This window comes from Molothrus ater, chromosome 13, assembly GCF_012460135.2.
Source record: "Molothrus ater isolate BHLD 08-10-18 breed brown headed cowbird chromosome 13, BPBGC_Mater_1.1, whole genome shotgun sequence".
Lineage (NCBI taxonomy): Eukaryota > Metazoa > Chordata > Aves > Passeriformes > Icteridae > Molothrus > Molothrus ater.
In genome coordinates this window covers 6249936-6272513 of record NC_050490.2, presented here as the reverse complement: position 1 = coordinate 6272513, position 22578 = coordinate 6249936, and the positions used below count along the sequence as shown (strand labels likewise).

The 22578-nt window shown below is 39.3% G+C and overlaps 1 protein-coding gene across 1 annotated transcript in view; it reads left to right on the top strand.

Moving 5' to 3' along the window:
• Positions 1–17304, top strand: part of CHRFAM7A (CHRNA7 (exons 5-10) and FAM7A (exons A-E) fusion) — a 38642-nt gene extending 21338 nt beyond the window's left edge. Inside the window, exons 4-10 of the mRNA XM_036389479.2 lie at positions 2409–2518; positions 7161–7240; positions 8365–8532; positions 8919–9113; positions 10350–10436; positions 11091–11200; positions 13234–17304. Of these exons, the coding sequence (XP_036245372.1) occupies positions 2409–2518; positions 7161–7240; positions 8365–8532; positions 8919–9113; positions 10350–10436; positions 11091–11200; positions 13234–13752 (1269 nt within the window). The 3' untranslated portion in view covers positions 13753–17304. The remainder of the gene's footprint in view (positions 1–2408; positions 2519–7160; positions 7241–8364; positions 8533–8918; positions 9114–10349; positions 10437–11090; positions 11201–13233) is intronic.
• Positions 17305–22578: the final 5274 nt, after the last annotated feature.

Here is a 22578-nt window from a genome sequence, read left to right as displayed (position 1 = left end):
TATCTCCATGGCAATACTGTTCAGCATCAAAAATCTGAAACTTGATCTAAGTTATAGCAGGAGCCTTGCTTAATCACACAGATTGGTACTAACCAAAGCACCCTGAGCTCTTTGCCATTTTAATCCAAATTAAAGGTGCTTCAGCTCCTTTAACAGGAGCTCTAAAGTTAAAGCAAAATGGAGCAGATTATGCCCTGCTGGATGGGTGAGCACTTTGTCCACAGGGCTGCCAGAGCAGCCAGAAATCTGTTTAACATGATCTCTAATGCAGCCTTGACTATTAAGTTTTCTGCTGCCCTTGGATTTACGTCACTCAGCATCACCCTGCGCTAAAGAGCCGTGGCCATGGGAACTCCTAACGTAAGCTGGGCTAGGAAATGATTGGATATGTTGATATCCAGGACGCCTTCAGCTGGCAGTGAATGCAGCCTGCCAGACCTGGCCCTGCCACCACGAGTGTGACCTGCTCTGGCAGCTCCTGAGGATGAGTCACCCAAAGCCACAGAGCCACTGCTTTCAGTGCCTTAAACCCACACAGCTGATTTGCTTACATTGCTGGCCTTTGGAAAAAACAGATTATCCTGGCATCTCAGGACTTCTATATTACACAAAGATGAAGTGGTAAAAAAATTACAGTGACATTTGTCAACCAAGAAGTTAATGTAAAACAGTTTACTGGGATAATGCATGTAAAACTTCTGAAAAAAATATGAGAAGCAGTTGATCAGCTTACAGAAGCCATGTATAAATGGCTGTGAGCAACACATGTATCTTAACTAGAGAACTGTGAAACCAAGAACTATGAACAAAGCCAAGTATTTGAAGATTTCCATAAAAAACTATTATCTGTAAAGCTAAAGGGAAAAACAGTGCACAACTCAGATCTTTTGTCTGGTTTTGCTACAAACTCATTGTAAAAAATGAATTAGATAAATATAGAAGCACAGGCAAAAAATAAATATAGTAAACACTTCACAGAAGCTGCATGATGAATGCTATTAGTTGTGTTGAATGCATCAAAATGGTCATTTGTGCTGTTGCAAGGGTACAAGAATGTATTTGAATACCTGAAGCATGAGGCTAACTGGTAACTTGGTGTATCAAATCAAAACTTGCCTGTGATAGTAATGCAAGGAATTCCATAGACCAGTTTGATGTGAATACCCCATGAGAATGACCAATAACATTTACCTCCACAATACCCACTGGCAATTTTTCCTGACCTTAATGTCTATCAAACATTTTGACAAGGACCACTAGACACAAGAGCTAAGTGTTGTACATTTACTCACCCATTTAAAAGTTTACATTTAAGAAATTAACATTTGGCATTGCAACAGCTTGGTAAATCTGGACAAGCCCTCACTGTAAGCTACATGACACCTACAGCCAAGTGAAGTTAATCTAAAAACATAAAAATGGAGATACAGAGAAGCACATAATGAAGCATAGACAGAGAAAATTTGGTAAATTTTGTAAAATGAATTGAACTTTAGTCCTTATACCCTTGGTGCTCAACAGAAACCACCCTAGTATCATGACAAGCCATTTGCACAGGAAGGGGTGATGTACAACCTCAATTTCAGGAAAATACAGCAGGAAAATACTCTTGGAGTGCAGGAGGCAAGCTGGGGCTGCCACAGTGCTCAGCTGGCTGCAGGCTGGGGCTCTGCTCCTGTTTATGGCTCTGCTCCACCATATGTTTCAATGACAGAGTGTGGGATTTAGCAGCGCTGAGCTCAGATCAAAGCCCTGCTGGTGCAACTGTGCCAGCCTGCCTGTGCCAGCCTGCCTGTGCCAGCAGCCAGGCCTGGGCTGGAAGGAGCACAGGCAGCCCCAGGGCAGCTGCCTCAGTGCAGGAAGTGTCAGCCTGGGAGGAAACTTGTGGGACTGAGCAGTGCTATGGAGCAGCTGCCTCAGAGTTTGCCCAAAGCCAGGCCCAGGAGCTGCCAAGACCTTCTGCTGGCATTACCCTTGTGCCATCACAGTCATCTTCTGTCAGCAGTGAATGCTGGCTGCTCTACCCCATGCCTATTAGCAAGGTACTACCACCTGAGAATTTCTAACCACAGCAAACAAAGTTGTCTATGAAGACAAAGATAATGGAAGTTACTGTATGAATTATAAAAGCAGTTCAATCCCAAACTGGCACCTGAGACAGTGTGAACAACAAAACTCAAGCACTCCAAATCTCTTCCTGGCTGTTATGTGCACTGCAGTGTGAATTGAAAATGAGGGGTTTATGAGTTCCACTGTGCTCTAGATGGCTTAATTCACTCTTTCCAAACATTTCAGTCCCTGAAGCTAAACAAGAGAACAACTATTGTTTCAGCCCATCCAGTCCCTAGAGAACTACAGTAAAGCAGTGGATGAGATGACCTAACTTACTTTTTGTGTGTATGGCCTAGTACTGGACAGATCATTATCTGCAGTGGAATGTGTCTGAATACCCAGGAGTGAAGAATGTTCGTTTTCCTGATGGACTGATTTGGAAGCCTGATATTCTCCTCTATAACAGGTAGACAATTTTCTTTATGTGTGTGTGTGTGGGGGGGATGGAGGGAAGATCATAGAATTATAGAATTGCAAAATATCCCTTGAAAGCTCAACTGCTCCAGCCATTCCTGAGAAAGGGAATCTACATGACATTTTCTAGCACCCTGTCCAAACACAATGATAAGGCAAGATAAATGACATATTAGTCTCATCAAAATGCCTAGATTTTAAAATAATTCTCCAAAACTTTCCAGGTGTTTGGAATACTGGAAAATTACCAGTCTCCTGTTCACAGAAGAGAAGGACCTATTTGCAAACACTTTGTGAATAACAATACTGTCCCTACCACCATTCTAATTGAGTAGCTTTTATGAGATGGTGTTTAATGGTACAGATAATGATAATTTTCTCTGAAATTTTTTGGTCTAAATAGTTACTGGGGAATTCAAATCTGATGTTTGCCTGCTTGTCAGGGTTTAGTTTGGCTTTCACTATCGACAGGAGAGGTAATGGCCAGGAAAGATCTTTGCATTTTTCCATGTCCAGTTTTGGTGTTATTCTTTCCTCCTGCTACAAAAATAGCTGAGATATTTGCCGCTCTCCTTGTCAAACTGTTCAGAATTGGGCCTATTTCAGGGACAGACAGATTGCCATCAATCCACTGCAGAACCTTTGGCTGACATTGAGAGATTCTTTGGCCGTACTGTTCCATGGTAGCTCCCATTGTGGAATTTATTTAGTTCAAAAAATAAAACACTGAGAGCTGCCTGTTCTATAACAAATTGCCTTTTGCTGCAGTTCTTGTGGGCTTGTGTGCTGTTGCCCAGATACTGGAAAGAACTTACATCTGCTCTGCACGTGGAGCACTGGCTCTGCTGTGGTAGCCAGGTTCATGGTTTTGCCAGCTGTGCAGATGAGATGAACCTTTTGTCTCCCTGATGGCATTCCTTCCTTTGTTTCTCTGCCCTGTGTCTCTTAAGAACACACTCTGCTGTGCTTATCGACCTGCTCCCCTTCCCCCTTCAGGAGTGCTCTTTGTTGTAACAAGACCTAGAGAATGGCTGTTCCCAATACCAGCTGCAGTTTCCCCCCGTTTGCCCTTTGGGGAGCACCTTTATGTTCAGTGCTGCAGTCCCAGGTGCTGTTGCATTGCAATAATGGAATAACAGCACGAGGGGCAGCCTTTGCCAGGCCCTGGGTGCTTCTCTAGGGCCTGCATTGTGGCACTGCTGTCCCAGAGGTACAGCTAACACTGAGGGATCCCTAGCTACCCTGATTCCATAAATGACAATGTTCTTGGGAGAATCTGACAAATGACACCTTCATTGCCATTGTCCTGATGAACAACACACTGTGTATACCATGAAATTGGTACTCTACAACAGCAATTTAGTGATTTCCAAAAAAATGAGTTATGACAATATTCTTCCTGATTTATATCACATACCTGAGAGAGACTTGCAGTGTGCCTGATGATTTAGGCTTCAGTATTTACGTATATCCAAAATGAAAGGGTAATAGTTTAGGAATTAGTAATATTAATATATGCATGCTAACTGTAGCTGGGGTGGTTTATAGAATGAGAAAGGTCACAATAACCTGGAAAACTAAAACCACAATTTTTCTCTTAATACAGGTTTTCAACTCTTCAGATTGTTAACTATGACTCAGTCATGAAATAATTATTCTGCAGTTTCTCTGTTACAAACACATATTTAATCCAAAAATCTTATGCAGAGTTTAGTCAGAGAGCAAAGCTATTTAAAATAAATTCTTATTCCTGTTTGAAATTACATTGGGAATATTATGATGTTCCCTTCAAGTGACATGCCATTTTGAGATAGATGCTTTCAATTTCTATGCTTCACTAGGGACATGCATCTGCAGTTACAGAAAAATTAATGAACTATAAATTCACTTTCCACTTTAATGAATGCATGTTTCACTATGCCTTGAGTTCTTACACATTTTGCTACAGCCTAGTACAGAGAAACTGTGGCAGCTGTATTAAATTTTACATCCAGTCTATTGTGGGGAGAGCAGGGCCAGTTCATCTGTAGTTTTTCTGAGAAAAGATAATCTAGGCCTTTGTACAAATTCCAGGACTGACTGTGTTTGTGTCATCTGGACCATCTTCCACTTTTAACTACACTTATTAAAAGTGTTCATTTCTGGTGGAATTATTTTCCAAATGGCCACATATTGTTCATTATTTAATGGAGTAACAAAAATTCTAGAAGTATGTCTCATTTTAAGAGTTTCATTTTCCCAGTTTTATAAACATGAGGTTAGGTCCCAGTGAGATTCTATCTGCTAGGTCCAGCTTTGTAATCTCAATGTCCTGTAATCAATATCTGCTTACAAGTGGTTATACCCTGAAGAGGAAACATAACAAATGATTTTCTCTCATTACATTCCATTTCAGTCCAGTCTCTTCAAGCTACTTAGTGCATTCCCAATAGAAGCAGTGCATTTCAGAAATGATTAGAAGCACAGCATGGAAAAACACATGCTCCTTTCTCAGAAAAAAAGAATTTCATATTTGAATCTGACTACCACTGGATATTCTTTCAAGAATGGTGCCTATGAAGGGCAAAGTCATGTGGCAATGAAATCAAGGTTCCCTGATCATTTGTGTTCTTGTGAAAATTCTATTTTTGCCAATTATCAGAAACAGCAGCAAGGTCTTAGAATCAGCTCCCTGGTGTTTAACTACTCTCCACTCCAGAGGAAGAGAACAGAACCCAGCCCAGGAGTCATTAATTCCCACTTAACAAGTGATTTGTGTGGCATGGATAATTTTACATCCTAAATTTGACTACTTATTTGAATTCCATCATCTAACCCTTATTAATTTCAAGTCAAAGCAATTATTTGTCTAATACAGAACCTTGTTGGAGGACTTTAGTTTTTCTAAGGAAATGAGACTTATGCACCTGTGTGTGTGTGCACCTGGGTGAATGTGTGTGATCTTGCTGTCCCTCTCCCCAGTATCCTCTACCAAATTTGGAAATGCAATCAGTAGAGATTTTTGCAGCACCAGTTTCTTACAAATATCACAAAAACAGGCAGCCAAGATGTGGAAGGAGAAGAATTAGAGCTCCAGCTGGAAGAGGAGCTGCAACACAAACTGGGAGAATCCAGCCATGAAACTGAAGGAGTGGCTTGCACTGCTCAATAGCCTTAGAACTGAGCTGCCTTTGCCCCTCAGGGTGCTAGAATCAGGCATCAAACATACTCAATGCTGAGACTTTCTGCTTCTCTTCTAAGTTCACATGAAATACTTGCTAGTCTTTTCAATACTTCTGAGCCTTCTGTTCACCACAGGAAAAAGTGCAACTCCAGATGGGCAAGTAATTATTTGGATTTAGCTTTTTCTTGTCTGCAAATTTCACCAACCAGCCCAGATATTTTTTAAAATCTAAGGTCTTCAAGTACATAAGGGGAAATAAAATGCAAATTAAAAAAGTCTAAAATAACAGTTGCTTTAATTTTGCTTCTGAGACACAGCATTTACATCAGAATAGATCAAATACTAAGTTCCTCTTTTCAAAAAAAGAATATGTCAATAAGGATTTTCCTGCTAAGAAGCACCTTTTAATACAGTTGATTTTCTGCTAGTTATGAATATTTCACTTTATGACCATCTCAGATTTTTACTCTGTTTTTCTGATGATATCTTAAAAGGTGATTAGAAAATTATGAGATACTAAACTACTAATAGGCAAAGAGACATTAGAGACTTGTAGTGTTCCAGTCAATCTGGAGATGCACAGGTTTTGAAGTCCAGATTGCTGCAAGCATCCAGAGCCTGAGGCTTGTGTGGCTCCCCTGCCCTGCCCAGCACAGCTGGCTCTGCACTTGCCTTAGGTGCCAACCCCCCCAGCAGGTGACAGCTTGGAGACTACAGCACTACAACAATTGTAGCCTGTGCCTCATTGTGTTTCCCATCTAGAAGTCCTTAAAATATTAATGGCTGGTAAATTCCTGCCAGACAGAACTGAGATATTCCTTGGCAGTAGATGCAAATTCGTAATTTGGAGCACTCTCCAAATGACATGATTCTTTTTCTAGAGACTTGCTGTCTAGAGACAGCACAAAGGGCAGTGCTGGCCACACCACTACACTGACACCTCAAATAGGGCTGCTTTTTCTTCTTGACTGAACACAGTTTGATCAGTCTATCTGAGGTAGATAATGAAGGCTGGAGCTGCATTAAAGGGTCTCATGTATGAAATGTAGTAATAATGTTCACCCATACAAAAAGTAGCAACACACAGGCACTGGAGTATCCATCTCCTCAGTATTCATTAGATGCTGTTAACATGACACCAAGAGAACAGATTTCCCTGTACAGTTGCTTGAGAAGTTTTTAAAAAGTGCTTACTTTCCAAAAGGAAATCAATAGAGCCAAAGCACTATAATGAATCTAATGGGCAGGTGAGTGGCAAGAATGAGGTGGCTGACCTTCCCTTACAGCTCTTAATCAGGAGCAAACCCAGAAGGATCAGGCCAGTTACTATGAGGCCACAGAAAACTGATGGCAGGAAAAAAGCTGTCAAGTTTTGGAGGTGACATAGCCCTTTTATGAGAAGAGATTTGTTTCATACATTCTTCAGCCAGTCAAAGAGCAAATAACCCATTTTGTTTTTCCCCTGTTCTAGTGCTGATGAAAGATTTGATGCTACTTTTCACACTAATGTTTTAGTCAATTCTTCAGGACATTGCCAATACCTGCCACCAGGTAGGCTGTTTGCATGTCATAAATTTTGGTAGATTACTTGTGCATGGTGTGGTTTCAAATTTGCCATAAATTCTCTTACATTTAATTTGTTTAGCTAGCATCATCTGATAGATGTAAGCCTACATGCATTATGGTTATATGGTTAACACCTTTGCATGAAAACTCTCATACAAGACACATTTTATTACAATTATGGAAATTCTTCTGTCAATGCACAATTTCAGAAGTTTGGAAATCCTTACTATAAAAAGATGCTGCTTATTAAAGTAATGGTAATGCCTCAATAATTTTTTATTTCATTATTTTAGTGTTTCTTTTATTAATATGTTAACTTTACAGTAACATGCTTAGTAACATCTTGGATGTATTTCTATTTGAAATGATTCAATGAATGCTTCATCAAAACAATTTTTGGATGTACAGCAGTGGAGCACTGTTTCTCTTCCCCAACTCAATTAGCATAATCATTAGAATTAACTCTTCCTAGCATCTGAATTTTGCAAACTACAGCACTAGAGCAATGCTTTCCAGACAAATTAGGTTTTCTGTCTAAGATGTCCAGAGGGTTTCAGGAGTTTGCTTCCTCATTTAAGATGCTCTCTTAAGATATTGCATTTGGTGGGGGTTTGTCAGTTCAGTTCTGAAAACTGCTGAAGAACAGGGTCTGACTCAACAAGTGAAAAAGCAGCTCACTTTCCTCAGTAAATCAATATCATATAAATCTAATAAAACAGCAAATAAATATTTCAGGATTTCTTATGTTTCAAGATTTCTTACTTAAGTCGGTAAAAGAAATAGAAACAGATTGCATATTCTGCTTCATTTCTTCCTGAAATACTGTATCTAGAAATCGGAGTTCTTCTCTGAATATTCTTCTGCTATGTGCCAAAATGGACGAGTATCTTTAAGAAACAGCAAATAACATCAATACATTAATGGCACAGTTCTTTCCCTTCTCTATGACTGACTTTTGCTCTTTACATGTCAAGACAGGACTGAGATTAAAGATGCTTTATAAATGAAAAACAAGGCACAATGTAGAACAAGCTCTGGTTACAAAATGTACATGAAATTCTGTGGAACAAGCATTTAAATGTAGTGCTCTTGTTTCAAATCTCACCTAGGCATATTTAAGAGCTCATGCTACATAGATGTACGCTGGTTTCCGTTTGATGTTCAGAAATGTAACCTGAAGTTTGGATCCTGGACTTATGGAGGCTGGTCCTTGGACTTACAAATGCAAGAAGCAGATATATCTGGCTATATTTCAAATGGAGAATGGGATTTAGTAGGTAAGCTCTCCATTCCCTATTTACACTGTGAACTTGCAGCCTTGTCTCAACTGCTGAAATGGATGGAGTAACAATTGGGAAATGAAGAGATAGAAATTAAATTAATAAATGACCTAGCCAGTGGCATTTGAAACTCTTGAGAGCAGATCTCAGATGCAAATCAACATTAAAAAAAAAAAAGGATAAATTTGCTGCTTGAGTTCTGTAAGTATCTTTTATCTGATTTTCCTTTATCAGCTGAGAAAAAGTGGGAATGAAGCTTAAGTAGTTTTACCTGTAGCAAAACTTGGAAAACTAAATTTATCCTTTTAAAAACTAAACACTATATAATATAGAGTTTATTAACATTCATATCTGTTTTTTTTCCCCTCTTTTCTCCTACACAGGAGTTCCTGGGAAGAGAACTGAGAGCTTTTATGAATGTTGTAAAGAGCCCTACCCAGATGTAACCTTCACAGTTACCATGAGACGCAGGACTCTGTACTATGGCCTCAATCTCCTCATTCCTTGTGTCCTGATATCTGCACTTGCCTTGTTGGTTTTCCTGCTTCCAGCAGACTCAGGAGAAAAAATCTCACTAGGTAAAGTATTAATAGGATAGTGTAAATATGACTAAGACAAAAGAGGTTGTTCTTTTAAAGTTTCTTTTTAAACAGTCTTAGGCAGGAGGAATAGTTTGTGTGTCCTGGCTCATGAGCTATTTTTAGTGCTTGATGCTGGACCAGCAAAGACATAAACAATTCCTGAGTACCTTCCTTAAAAAGCAGGCTTTCATTTTTTGACATTTATTTCCTGAATCTCACTTTCATTAGGTAAAGCTTAAGTTTACAAATACACATTCGAACACTTAAAGACTGAATTCTTCTTAATACTTCCTTTTAATATTGAATTGCATTATGAACCTATGGTGTCTTCTCAGAAAGATGGATTCTAATTGCTCCTATTTTACTTTTTATAGTGAATTTTAACTTAAGCAATGGTTTGCAAAACAAATCTGATTTTGAGTACTTGATCTTTAAGATGGAGTTTAATTATGTAAAGAAACCTTTTGTCCCATACAAAATTCAATTTAACTGACTTCTACTAACATTGCTGTTTAAATGTAGAAAAACTGACGTTTCTCCAGAATATGGTTTAATTGAGGGCTAATAGCCTCCTTAATTAAGTTGTTCTTCACCATATTTTAAGATGAATTCTTTGTTCCTTAATCCTTTCCCACCTGACAATGACTCATTATTGTTTAAGTCTAGTTCTGAGACAAGGGTTAAGTCTTCTTCCAGAAAGATGGGAACTCATCACTGAGCAACAGAAGTCAAACTCCAAAAATCAACAGTCCAGACTGCTTGGGCATAATCCCCTGCAGAACCCAACACTAATATCAAAGGATACCAAAGCCCATCCAAGGCAGCAAATCTGCTTTTGGGGAAATTTATGTATCACACCACCTGTAGCTTCCATGACAATTAACCAAGCGTCACATGTTCAAATACTCAGATTCACACCATGTTTCTAAAGCTAATACAGGGCAAGAATTGCTTTGATTTGCCTCAGCTAATTAGCAAATAATGATAAAAGTTGAACCATTACAAGGATGTAAAAATATCCATGTCTGTGCAAGCATTGCTATGGGTTTGGCAGCACTGCTCCCCTGAACTTGAGGCAGCACAAGGTAGGACAGGAGTACCACGAATGTGCTGGAACAGGGTTACAGTGGGATTGCATCTTGCAGAGAACATTCCTTCAGATCCATTTTGTTTCTCTCCCAGTTGTAATTACAAGCTACTGATATGATTTTATACTTCATATTTATCTTTCAGGTATAACAGTTTTATTGTCTCTCACTGTGTTCATGCTGCTTGTGGCTGAAATTATGCCAGCAACCTCTGACTCTGTGCCCTTAATTGGTAAGCTTTTAGTCACTTGGATTTTTTTAGCAAACAAGGTACAGTGACTTTGCACAAAGGCCAGCCTTAAGGCAAATCACCAGCTGTAAAATGGATGACTGCAACTGAATTAGAAAAATATTGCCAATTGGTAAGAGCTCTGATGGGTGCTCTTTGCTCTCAGTGAAATAAACAACCTATGTGTATTTGGGGAAAGAATAAGAGAATCAATTTTCCATGGAAGAATTTTTTGCAGTTTTGACACAATTGGACTGTTGTGTTCTATATTCCTAATTCCGATTAGGAAACTGGAACACATGAGCTAAATGTAATTAAATCTTCCCACTGTAATTGTTCAAACAAAAAGAGAAACTTTTCAAAACAAGTACCAGTCAGTTTATATAATAATGCTGAAATAAAATTAGAAGGCAGCCTGTGTCAAGGTTTCTTAAAAAAGGCAGGTGCCCAGTTTTACAAAAACAACAGCTAAACACTGGCTATCCCCTCAAAATAACATCCAATATTTCTGGTGTTGAGAAATCTTTCAAAAGTACCTAGAGCAGCAATAAACTGGAAAAAGAACTAAATGCTATGAATGCATATATAAACACTCCTTATTAAAGCTATATTATATACAGCCAAAGTATGTTCCTGTAATTATTCTTTATTTTGCAGCTCAGTATTTTGCCAGCACTATGATTATTGTTGGTCTTTCTGTTGTTGTCACTGTTATTGTTCTACAATACCACCATCATGATCCAGATGGAGGAAAAATGCCTAAATGGGTAAGGTTTGATTTTCCTTCACTATCCATTGCATGAATGCCCAGCTCAGGGATGAAATCGAGTAGCCAGTGGCCCGTGATTACCTCCTACTGTTAAAAACATATAAATCCCTCCCAGACATTTCGTTTGGAAAAGCAGTTTCACCAGAAATGAGGTGCCCAGATATGTTCCATGTGGTTGGTTTCTTAGAAAACATTTGTGTGCAAGAGAGAATCAATAATACCTCTACTAACTTCTCATGTCCTTCAAAACAGCTACACACAACTCAGGATTTTGTTAAAACCTAAATATATAAATGAAGGTGATTTTCAAATAACCTCCAGATGTTAGAAGTAAACCAGGTAGAAGAATAGAGTAAGGTGCTGATGGAGATGAGAAATGCATGAAATACACTGCTCTTGAGGTGCAGCTGCTGCCCAAACAGAAACATGCATAGTCTAAAAAGCATCTGTTAAAGATGGATGTTAAAGTGGAATTTTCCCTGAAAATACTGATATTTATATCTCTTTTCAAGAACATCTGTGAAGTCCAAAGAACTAAAGTATTTTTTCTAAGCACATAAGACTTTTAAAATAATGTCCTTCTGTGAGGGGTGGGTTTTACAGAGAACATTGTGCTGATATCAGATCACTACCTGTCATCAGCTAAATGTCCCCTCCTTTGACTTCACCCAGCTCATGGCAGTATCAGACCTTTCTGAAGATGGAAAGGCCTTTCTTCTTTTTTCTCTAGAACAATGAGATATTATAATCCTTACTAGCTGGAAAAATGTGCATACAGCAGCACCCTGAGGACAAGAGATAATGAGGTATTCCCTGGCTTGTCCTGGGGTGGTGACTTTAAAATAAATTTCAGTGAAGAGAATTAAAGGTACATCTCTTTAGATGTGTGTTTGATGACCTAAAGGGGACAATGCTTAGTACTGAGCCAAATATTCTCAGAAAACAGAGTACTTGAGGTTGAGGAGTGAGCTGTACTGTTGAGAAGCTGAAATCCAACAAACATTATTTGGACACTGGTGCATTTTGGATAAGGCCCTCATTTAACAGAATTTTATCCTTCTTGGTAGAGCTTGATAGTGTTAAAAAAGTAATAGGGCAAGATCTGTGGCTGGGATATTTGCATGCATCTGCTCTGAGTAAGAATCCACTGTCAGAATAAATGGATCAAATCTAATATTAATTACAGGAAAAAGTTTGCATATTATATGATACAATAATATTTCATTAGAACTCTGAAAAAGAAATGCTGGAATGAGCTCTTAAAATCTGATTTAAATAAATTACAGAAGCTTTCATTTGAAGTGGAACAGTCTCTGGCTTTACTGCATTTTCTGTAAGGCTGGATTAAGGCAATGTGAAAAACAGTAAAATGATACACACAGATTAAATCTACAAAGTATTTTTTTTAAATCAAAGTAATTTTTCCATATTTTCTTCATGTTATATCCAGATCTCTTTTCTAAAATCTGCAAATAACTGTTGTGAGCACAATATGAGAACGGAGCCATAACATTTTAAAGCTTGGTGGTCCAGTCCAGTCCAAAATCTTTTTCAGCAGCCCCACCCAAACAGTAATAAATATGAATTTAATATTAGAGCACAAATAAGAGAAAAAGAATTGTAACTTTATTGACTATCATCCAAAGCAGTGTTATTAAAAGTATTAAAAATTAACTCTTCTTCAGTAAGAGTTGCTTTGGTTTTGTCTAACTCATGGTTTTTAGTAAAGGTGGAAAAGGCTGCCATGTCACTGTTCAAGTGTCAGGAAGAATCAACACTGGACACTCCCATCTGAGGAGGGAGGAGTCCCAGTACTGATATTCAGCCTGAGGCAATCAATATCACTGCTAGAATAAGAAAAGAACCCCAGTGATTGGCAAATTAATCAGCTGGAAAACTCCAGCAGCATTTTCTAGAACACGGTGCAGGCTAAGCAGACACCAGGGAGCAGTCACCCCAGCTGCCTGAATAGCAGCAGCACCAGAGACTGGCTGTGTGAAGAGATGCTTATTCTCAAAAATGTTCTTTTAGACAAGGATCATCCTTCTGAACTGGTGTGCTTGGTTTCTGAGGATGAAAAGACCAGGGGAAGATAAAGTGCGTCCTGCCTGCCAGCACAAACAGCGGCGCTGCAGCCTGTCCAGCGTGGAGATGAACACTGTGAGCGGGCAGCAGTCCAGCAATGGCAACATGCTCTACATTGGCTTCAGGGGGCTGGAAGGGGTTCACTGCACACCCACCACTGATTCTGGTGTCATCTGTGGGAGGATGACCTGCTCACCAACAGATGAAGAAAACCTGCTGCACAGTGGGCACCCCTCTGAAGGTGACCCAGACTTGGCTAAGATTTTGGAAGAGGTCAGGTACATTGCAAACCGATTCAGAGACCAGGATGAAGAGGAAGCCATTTGCAATGAATGGAAATTCGCAGCCTCTGTAGTGGATCGGCTCTGTTTGATGGCCTTCTCAGTATTCACAATCATTTGTACAATTGGTATTTTAATGTCAGCACCAAACTTTGTAGAGGCTGTGTCTAAAGATTTTGCTTAACTCCTAACTAAAACCTGCTTCTCTGATTGGTATGTAGCAAATAAGAACGTGGGGTCTTTTGATTGCTTGTTTTTAATGAGTATAATGCTTCTCACTGTCCGCTTTCTTTTGCCCCCCCGCCCTCTGGTCCTGAGTTCCTTTTAGAAGAATGGCACCATTTCAGAAGGGAAGCCAAGAGTTTCTCTATGGGCTGTGTCTATGTAGCTCCTCTGAGCACTCTTTTGTGGAAAATGCCAAGTGCCTGCAAGTCCCTTCAGAATGATGGGGTATTGAACCACCACCTCTTACAAATGTTCAAACTGGCTGTTCCAAAATAAGAGGTAGGCAATGTCAGAAATGGCACTTCTTCCAGTCTTGGTGATAAAGGATAGCACGGTCCATTTTATCTCTTTGAATGAGTGATCATAAACACGTTTAAGATTAAATCCAAATGGCTGCTCAAGCAGAGGAAAAGGAAGAAATGTCTTATGTAGTTCTTCTGCCCCTCACTTGCACCCTGTAACTCCCTCCATGCACTTTGCATACAGCATATATGACTTTCAGGATTTTGAATTTGTTTGACACACCAGAAACCTGAAAGCTGAGAGGACACACCACATAACTTGTCTCCTTCATATCTTTCTGGATTTGACCTAGAAATTTGACTTGAATTCTAAAACAGGCTTCACAGTAATTGTTGCAGTTTACTACTTCTTCCTTCTCCCCAGAAAGGCATTCTTTCAACTAATAGCCATTTTAACTATCAAAAAGAAAAATGATTGATTTAAGATGCCTTCATCACCACTTGTTTAAAAAACCCCAACCCCCAACACTTATCTCTTTACTGTTAAGTGGATTCCAGTGTGGAAAAATTACCTCAATGTCTTGTACAGGCTTAAGCATAAATGAAGAATCTAAAGTAAAAAAAGCCATTAAATCCTGAGATCAAGGCTTTCATTTAAAAATTCAATGTTTGATATGTTGTATGCTTAGCCTTTTATATAACTCCTTCTGTTGAGTCACCGTAACATTGTCTTTACAAGAAAACTCCACCTTTTCTGCTCATTCTAACATCAGATGAGTACTAATGAATAATAAAGCTTCTTGCTTCTGACATAAACTATTAACTGTGTAAATATATATTTATATATGCACACTGCAGATACATCCAAGGAAAGGTAAAAACTTAAATACAAGTTTTCCCTAAGTCTAGACAGACCTTTGCAAAGGCAAAACTAGTAGTTCAGCACTTTGTTATTTTTGGATTTGAAATTATCTTGTCAATAAATGCTTAGTTTTGATGTCACTTTGATGTCTTAATGGAAAGGGCTGAGGTGAGAATACGAGGAGCTGAAACTTTGTGTGTACAAAAGAGCTGAGAATTAGTCTCTCACTGGCACACCAGTATTCCTAACCAGTGCTATAAGTGGTAAAAGATGTAGATGAGGATTAGTTTAGCATTGGTTGCATCCTCTGTCCTACAGAATCCAAATTTTTTGTCTGAGGCCTTCAGAGACACAGAGGCCTGTTGTTGTACCATGTTTTTACTGTGAAATAAACTCAAGGCCTCAGTTTATCTGTTAAGATGGATTAAAATGAAGTTGCTGTAATGCTTATCCCTCCCTAAGTAACAATCTCCCTCTCAGAGTCTGCTCCCTTGAAAGAAGGAGAATCAAATTTCATGCAAAGCAAGCCCAAAGTCACCCCAGGTACCACTCTTCACCTGATTGAACACCTTGTACCAGCACCTTCATGCCTGAGATAGGCCAGAGGAGGGAAAGGCAGGCAGGATATTTCTCAGTTTGTGAATTCTGTTTTCCTGAAGGTGCATTCCAAATCTTACACTTTAAAGATACAAGCAAAACATTCAAAGCCTTCTTGTAAGTTCATCCTGAAACCATGTCAGAATTACTTGTGAAGAAGTTATGTTTTCAGGAACAACTATTAAGAATAAGCCATGTAATAATTCCTGCAAATAGTTTCTAGTTTATAGATTGCATATGAATGGGAAACTATGAGTGCAAACTCTGAAATGTGAGTTTTATTCATTTGTGAATAACTGCACATATCATGTGGCATGTGCTCCTCTTCTGGGTAGTCTTTCTAGGCTAGGCTTCCTGATGAGAATGTTGATTTGCATTAGTATTTTTTTCCTGCTGCAAGTATCCCTAAATAGCTATATAGAGTGTTCCATTTAGTCTTTGTAAATTTTTGAGGTCCTCTTGGAGAACGGCTTTTCAAAGACAAATGAAGACCTTTGAGGATTACCTTGCACAATGGAACACAACTATTGCACTCATAGTACCTGATGCATGTGGTATAGGAAGCATGAGAGTCCCCCTCTTAGCACCCAAATCCCTTTACAGTATCTGTGGAAATCATCTTTCTAAATACAGGAGGATAGAGAAAGCAAGCTACAATTTGACAGTAAACTTAATTTTCAGTGACAGACATGCCTACCCTTAAAAACTGGAGAGTTTGGCCTTACATGAAGTCCTGCCAGAGTCTGTCCCAGTGAGTTGGTAAAACTGTCAGAGAGCTGGGGGTGCTGCTGAAGGGGCTGTGAGACACCAGCATTCTGCCCACACTGCCTTTATCATTGGCAGGGTCAATGCAAATGCACCAAGGGAACAAAGGAACCCTCATTTTCCTACTGTTGACACAACCTGTAAACATTTGCTAACAAGTTAATTATACATTTTAAATGTAAGAGTGACTCCTCCATTATGTTACTTGGCACGTCTAAGTTAAATTTTCCTGTAACTGAGCTGAGCAAAATTGGTATGGTTCTTGTCAACTTGTGTGTGTCTTAAATATATTTGTGTATGTGCTAAACAATATTTTGATCTAAATGCTGTGAAAAAAAATATTTATTTACAATCCTGGGCATAGAGATGGAAATTAAATACTGTATAGAGTATGTGTATATAATATTAAAGCCTACATATTGATGGTAAAGATCTGTTATAATCTTAAAGAGTCCAGATAGAGAATAAGAAGTGGTTCACCACAACTAAGCTATGACTTGCCTGACAAATTCAGAAGCTCACTCTAGAGCTCAGATGTCATGTACAATACTATGTGTGAACAATGTATATTACTTTTTCTGTTTTTATATGGAAACATATTGAATATTTAAAAGATTTTTTAATATTAAAAAAAATTATTTAGGTGTTAATGCCAAAAAGGTTCCAAACATAAAATTTTAAAAACTTAGTTTTAAATACAGATAAATTATTTAAAAAGTATTTAAAATATTAAATTATTTTATATAGGAATTGATAATACTATGTAAGACTTTTTTTAAAGATTTCTTTAAATTCTCTTTACATTCTCTAGCTGCAGGATGTAGTCTCAGTTCACCTGTGACAACTCAATTCTTCGCCTTCTTTAACAAGACAAGAAGGTAAACCAAAGCCCCAGATTTTCTTTCCTTTGTTTTACTATTTTTTACATTAAGAAACATTGCATAAAGGACATTAGAAAAAGATGTTACATCTGTCAGGTACTGATTGTCATATAAACAACTCAATGCCTTTTCAGTCCAGTACAAATAAAAGACTTAGATCAAGAGACTTGATTCTTTTTCATTTTGCCAACATAGAAAAAACCCAAGTGGTAGAAAACATGAATAGCCATAAAAGGAAGAGAGATGTCTGTGGTTATATCAATCTGGGATGACAGTGTTCTTTGATAATTAAATATAAATTCATATCCTCCTACCAACCAGTCCCACACCAAACATATATTACTTCAGTCTTATGTAAGCAATCAAAGTTAACTGAGAAGGACCGATACACCATGTAAATTTTGGACTGGCCTCAATGCCAGTACTAATTTATTTTTTGAAGTTTTACACAGAAGAGAGAAAAAACAAATCCATACCAGCTGAATAAATTGTTGGTTTTGCCAGCTGCAAAGTTTGTTTGTAGGCTACTGTTGAAAAAACACCTAATCAGCAGAATATCCCTCAGATGCAAAAGGATTTGTCAGTTTAGTTTCTTGCAAAGAGATGAGTTCTCCTGCCCATGTGCTGAAACAGCTTCCTTTCTTTACAACACCCTGCTGAGCATGTGCCAGAAGTAAAAGATCAAGGGTTGCTGAACCCAAGACCTCATTCTCTTCATGCTTCCCTAAGTAAGGAACAGCTGAAGAAGACCAGCTTGGTCCAGGGCATCACATGAGTCATTCAAGCCTGCAGTTGTTACTGACCCCAGGCTGTCCCTGGGGAAGAGCTGCCAGGGTCACAATGTCAGATACTCAAGTGAGGCTCCTGCTGGTGCTGCTCACTCTGCCAGTGTGCCCCACCCTTCTCCTGTGCTGAGGAGCAGGACAACCTGGGTCACATTTACTGTCAGACTTCAATGAGCCCAACAGGTCCAGCCTAGCACACAGCAGGGTCAGGCTCCAATGAGCCCAACAGGTCCAGCCTAGCACACAGCAGGGTCAGGCTCCAATGAGCCCAACAGGTCCAGCCTAGCACACAGCAGGGTCAGGCTCCAATGAGCCCAACAGGTCCAGCCTAGCACACAGCAGGGTCAGGCTCCAATGAGCCCAACAGGTCCAGCCTAGCACACAGCAGGGTCAGACTTCAATGAGGCCAACAGCAGGCAGGCTCTTGGCACTGTCCATGAGCCCACCATCACTCACTCTACCTCAGAAGCCTCTGAGTGAGGATTAAAACCAGAGCTATGTGCTTCTGCTCTTGGGCATCTGGGCGCTTCAGCTGCAGACTGAGAGCTACTGGGGTTTAGGAGCTTTCTCATGAGCAGACCCAAAGTCATTGCCCTCTGGGTGGCAATGCCCAACACAGCACTGGGTCATGTGGCCATAGAGATTAACTGGACCAGCCACCCAGTTTTAATCCTCAGTGCATCAGGGTGTATTTTACTTCAAAAATACCGGTTTGTTAGCCTAATCTCATCTTAAATAGTCAGTAAATCTTAAAAGGTTGTGAACAGAATCTCCACATTAACCTGGTAATGCAGCAGGATCTCAATAGCACTATAACCACAAATGAAAGCCTTCTACTGTTCTTGTTTTATTATTATTATTACGTTGCTCCTGCTGCTTAAGAGAAAACCTTAGCATTTAGGTAACATTGATTTATGCTATTAAGCAATTTGAGCAATTTGCAGATGATGGCATAGACAGAGAATAAACAACAATTTCTCATGTCCCAGCGAACACATTCAAAACTGCAATATTCACAGAAAAGGAAAGTATTCTGAAGTAGTCTGAAACAACATCAGTCTTAAGATATAACAAGTAAATCACTGGGCTTTTAGAGCTGTAGTGACTTGTCCATGTAATGATGCTATACAGGAATTACAGCTTAAACTTCAAAATAATTTGAGTTATCTAATTATTTTTACCTTTAAAAATCCCCAACCAAAACCAAACCCAGCAAGAATTCAACAATTAACATGATATAATGCTACTCTGGAAAAGGTGTACATCAGAATGACATTTATAGAGGTTTTCCTCTTCACTGAACAAGGATATAACCCAATGCCTCAGTGCCTATACAAGGCAGAGAAATCTTTCTACTGAGTCTGAAATTCTGGGATCAAGACCATATTCAATCCAAAAAACCTCACAGTTATCATTTATGTATTAGTCTGGCTCATGGTAGGTATGTGAATGAATAAGAATAAGCCAAACATTAAATATTTATATTAAACTGATTTTAGGCTAAAAAAACCCAAAACCCCCGCATTCCAGAGCAGGATAAATGCACAACATCCCTACGACAGTATTATCTCTCAGTGTACATGTATTACATACAGCTGTGAAATATTTCAATAATAACTTTTGTTCCTATAAAAGAATTCTGGTTTGAGATTGGTTTTGCTAGTACAGCACATTCACTGCTCCCTGTCCTTCTCCTGAATTCTGGCCACATGAAACCTAATCAGCAGATTATTTTGATCAAAAGAAATGTTACAGGACTGACACTCAGAAATCCTGTGTAAGTTTAACACTTCAGTTTTTTGACTCGTCATCACAAAATCTGGTGTTACTGTGCCAAGTTGTGCCAGAAGGAAGATGCTTCAATGGGAAGTTCATGCCAGCCCTGCAGTGCCAGGTGCCTGGGCAGGGAGGGGGCCTTCCCAGATGGCAGCAGAGCAGTGGCAGGGGACAGCAGGGCGAAGCAGCCTCCCCCATCCCTCCATGGGGCATGGAAAGTTAAGTTCTCCTGTTTCTTCAGACTATGCTCTCTATGAAGATACAGTGAGTATATGCTGCCTTTACCTATCAGCTAGTAAGATTTTATTTATTTTGATGAGGTAATAATGTAAAATACTTGGGAATTACAGGTTGCAATACACAGCTCAATTGGTCTTTTCTTAAGACCATCGGAAACTGTCTTAAACTGGACTAAGCTGAAACCAGGTTAACAATAAGGACAGTGGTTGTAGTTCTCTCCTTGCTGAGCACCTAAAAAACCTATAAAAGTTAATCTGCTGCATCTTCCTCTGCAGCTGAGGTTAACATTCATGTTCCTGTTTGCAGTTAGCAAAGTGGTAAGATTGCTTTAATGATAATGATACTTTACACTTTCACACTGTCCATATTGTTTTTAATTGAAAGGATCTTGCAGTGAAGAGATTAGAAACAAGGAGAAGAAGCCAAAGTATTGTACCTTTAAAATAAACTGTGAAAGATAAAAAGGGCATATGAAGGACTGGCAGAGGGTGAGTGGAGGCAGGTTTGATATTACCATCAGCAGAGAGATGTGGCATGTCATCAGTACCACACCTGCACCCCAAAGCCCAGAGAGCAGCAGAGAGTTTTTGACCACCAGCAGCTGAGCACAGCCTGTGCTGTTTGTGCCAGGTGGGGCTGAGAGGGGACAGGTCCACACTGACTGGGGACAGAGCAGTCACAGAGGACCAGGCTTCAGTTAGCTCAAAACCAGTATGGCTACTGTTGCTAAAAATAGATTGAAATTCCTAGTTTTCCAGTAGGTTTCAGTTGCAGTAATATGCCAGGGCTTTTATTATGCCAGCTGATAATGGAATGGGGGTAGCAAGCTTCTTGCTGAAATTTCCAAGCAATCTGTGTGGGTCGAATGAGGCAGAAGTGAAAACTCCTACGGCCAGCACAGCTTTCACTGAGCACATTGCTGCCTGTCTTTTAAAAAAGCTCACTACTCCTTGCAATCATTTAATGGATTGCTCCCTGCACCTAACAGAAGCCAACCCATAATGAATGGCCCTGCAGACATCTGAAGCATCCAGCAGTTCTGAGAGGCTGGATCTGTGCCCATTTATTTTCTCATGCACTTTTCCTGGTGCACAAGAAAATATCCTGTGTACTTGGAGCAATAAAACTGGCACAGTGCAAATTCTGAGATTGGCTTCATACATTGGCTTTATCATTTTAACAGTAATCCTGTATCAGTGTAAATGACAGGAGATGTAGCCCAGTATTATATACAAAACACACCTTTCATTTTGAAACTTCTGCAAGTTCAAAACCTGTCCCTAGCTCCCAAGACCCAAAGAATAGTGGAATCACGTTTCTGCAAAGCAGACAGAGTAATAACAGCAACAGAAAAATGTTTTCTCCAAGATAAACAATGCCAGGACTTTTTGCATAAAACCAGTATTTGTCATCTTTTATATATAAATCTTACTTAGGTCACTTTCTAGATCTCAATACTTTTCCATGAGTTTGTCCAAGTAGGAAAAAGAAGAGAAGAAATATAATGGAATACAGTAAGGATCCAAAAATTAGCTTTCAGAAACAGATATGCACCCTCCTGAAAAAGTGCATCTGCAAAAATATTCAGCCAACAACCTCAATGATGACAGATCGCTGAAGAGTTACAATTGAGCTTGTGAGTAGGATGACAGGTGTGCCCCATGAAAACCAGCAAAACCTTCTGGGGAAAAATATCCCTTGAATTATCAGGAGGTCTTTTAGAACTGTATTTGCAATATTTCTTTAAAATATTGCCCATATGATTATATCTAATACTGATTAAATAATTTCTTTTTATTTTACTGAAAAACTTGTCTAAGTTGCAAGGCAAACTGACAGGCCTCTGACTCTGCAGAGGTAACAAACCAGTAGCAAGGAAGATGCTCCTCCTGGAGGATGTGCTCAGGGACTAAAAGCACTACAAGCCTGAGAAATACTGGCTATCACTTCATAAACAGTTCTTTTCAGTGCTTGTGTTTGGGGAAGAAATTCATCCTGTCCCTCTTTGCAGTCCTGCAGAGAGCACAGACAAGCTCTTTTTAATGGTAGTAATTCATCTTCCAGCCTGGTGTACCTCCTCTTCCTCCTTTGGCTTCACTGCAATTGATGGACTAATATGGCTAACGTGACTTGTAATTACACACAGATTCATAGAAAACCTGCAAATGGTTCCTGTGCTTGATTAGCTCCTCATACTTCCTCTGTGAGTGAGTCAGTGGCATCTATATTTACAAGGGCAGCTGCTGGGCTATCAAACCTCCTACTTTATCTCTGGGGAAACACTTAATTTCTGATGAGACTATCCTAATAAAGTATAGTAGGTGCACTGATAAAAACAGAGTGTCTGTACCATCACACAAAAGAAAGGGGTTGAGTTTGACTTTATATGAAGCTCTCCTAACTCTCAGCACATTGTTTACAGGCAGAGCAAGTGAGTAGGAGTGCTCCTGCTCCCAGAGAAGAGCTATAGTATAATAAATTTAGCAGAGACCGATGACTGACTGACTTCCAGATACTACTGCATTATAAATAGCTGACTTTATGATACTAATTTATTACTGTAAGCTAAACTAGTCTATGCAGGAACAGAAATTTACTTGTTTATGAAAATGTTTGGGACATCAGCTGATTTCACCA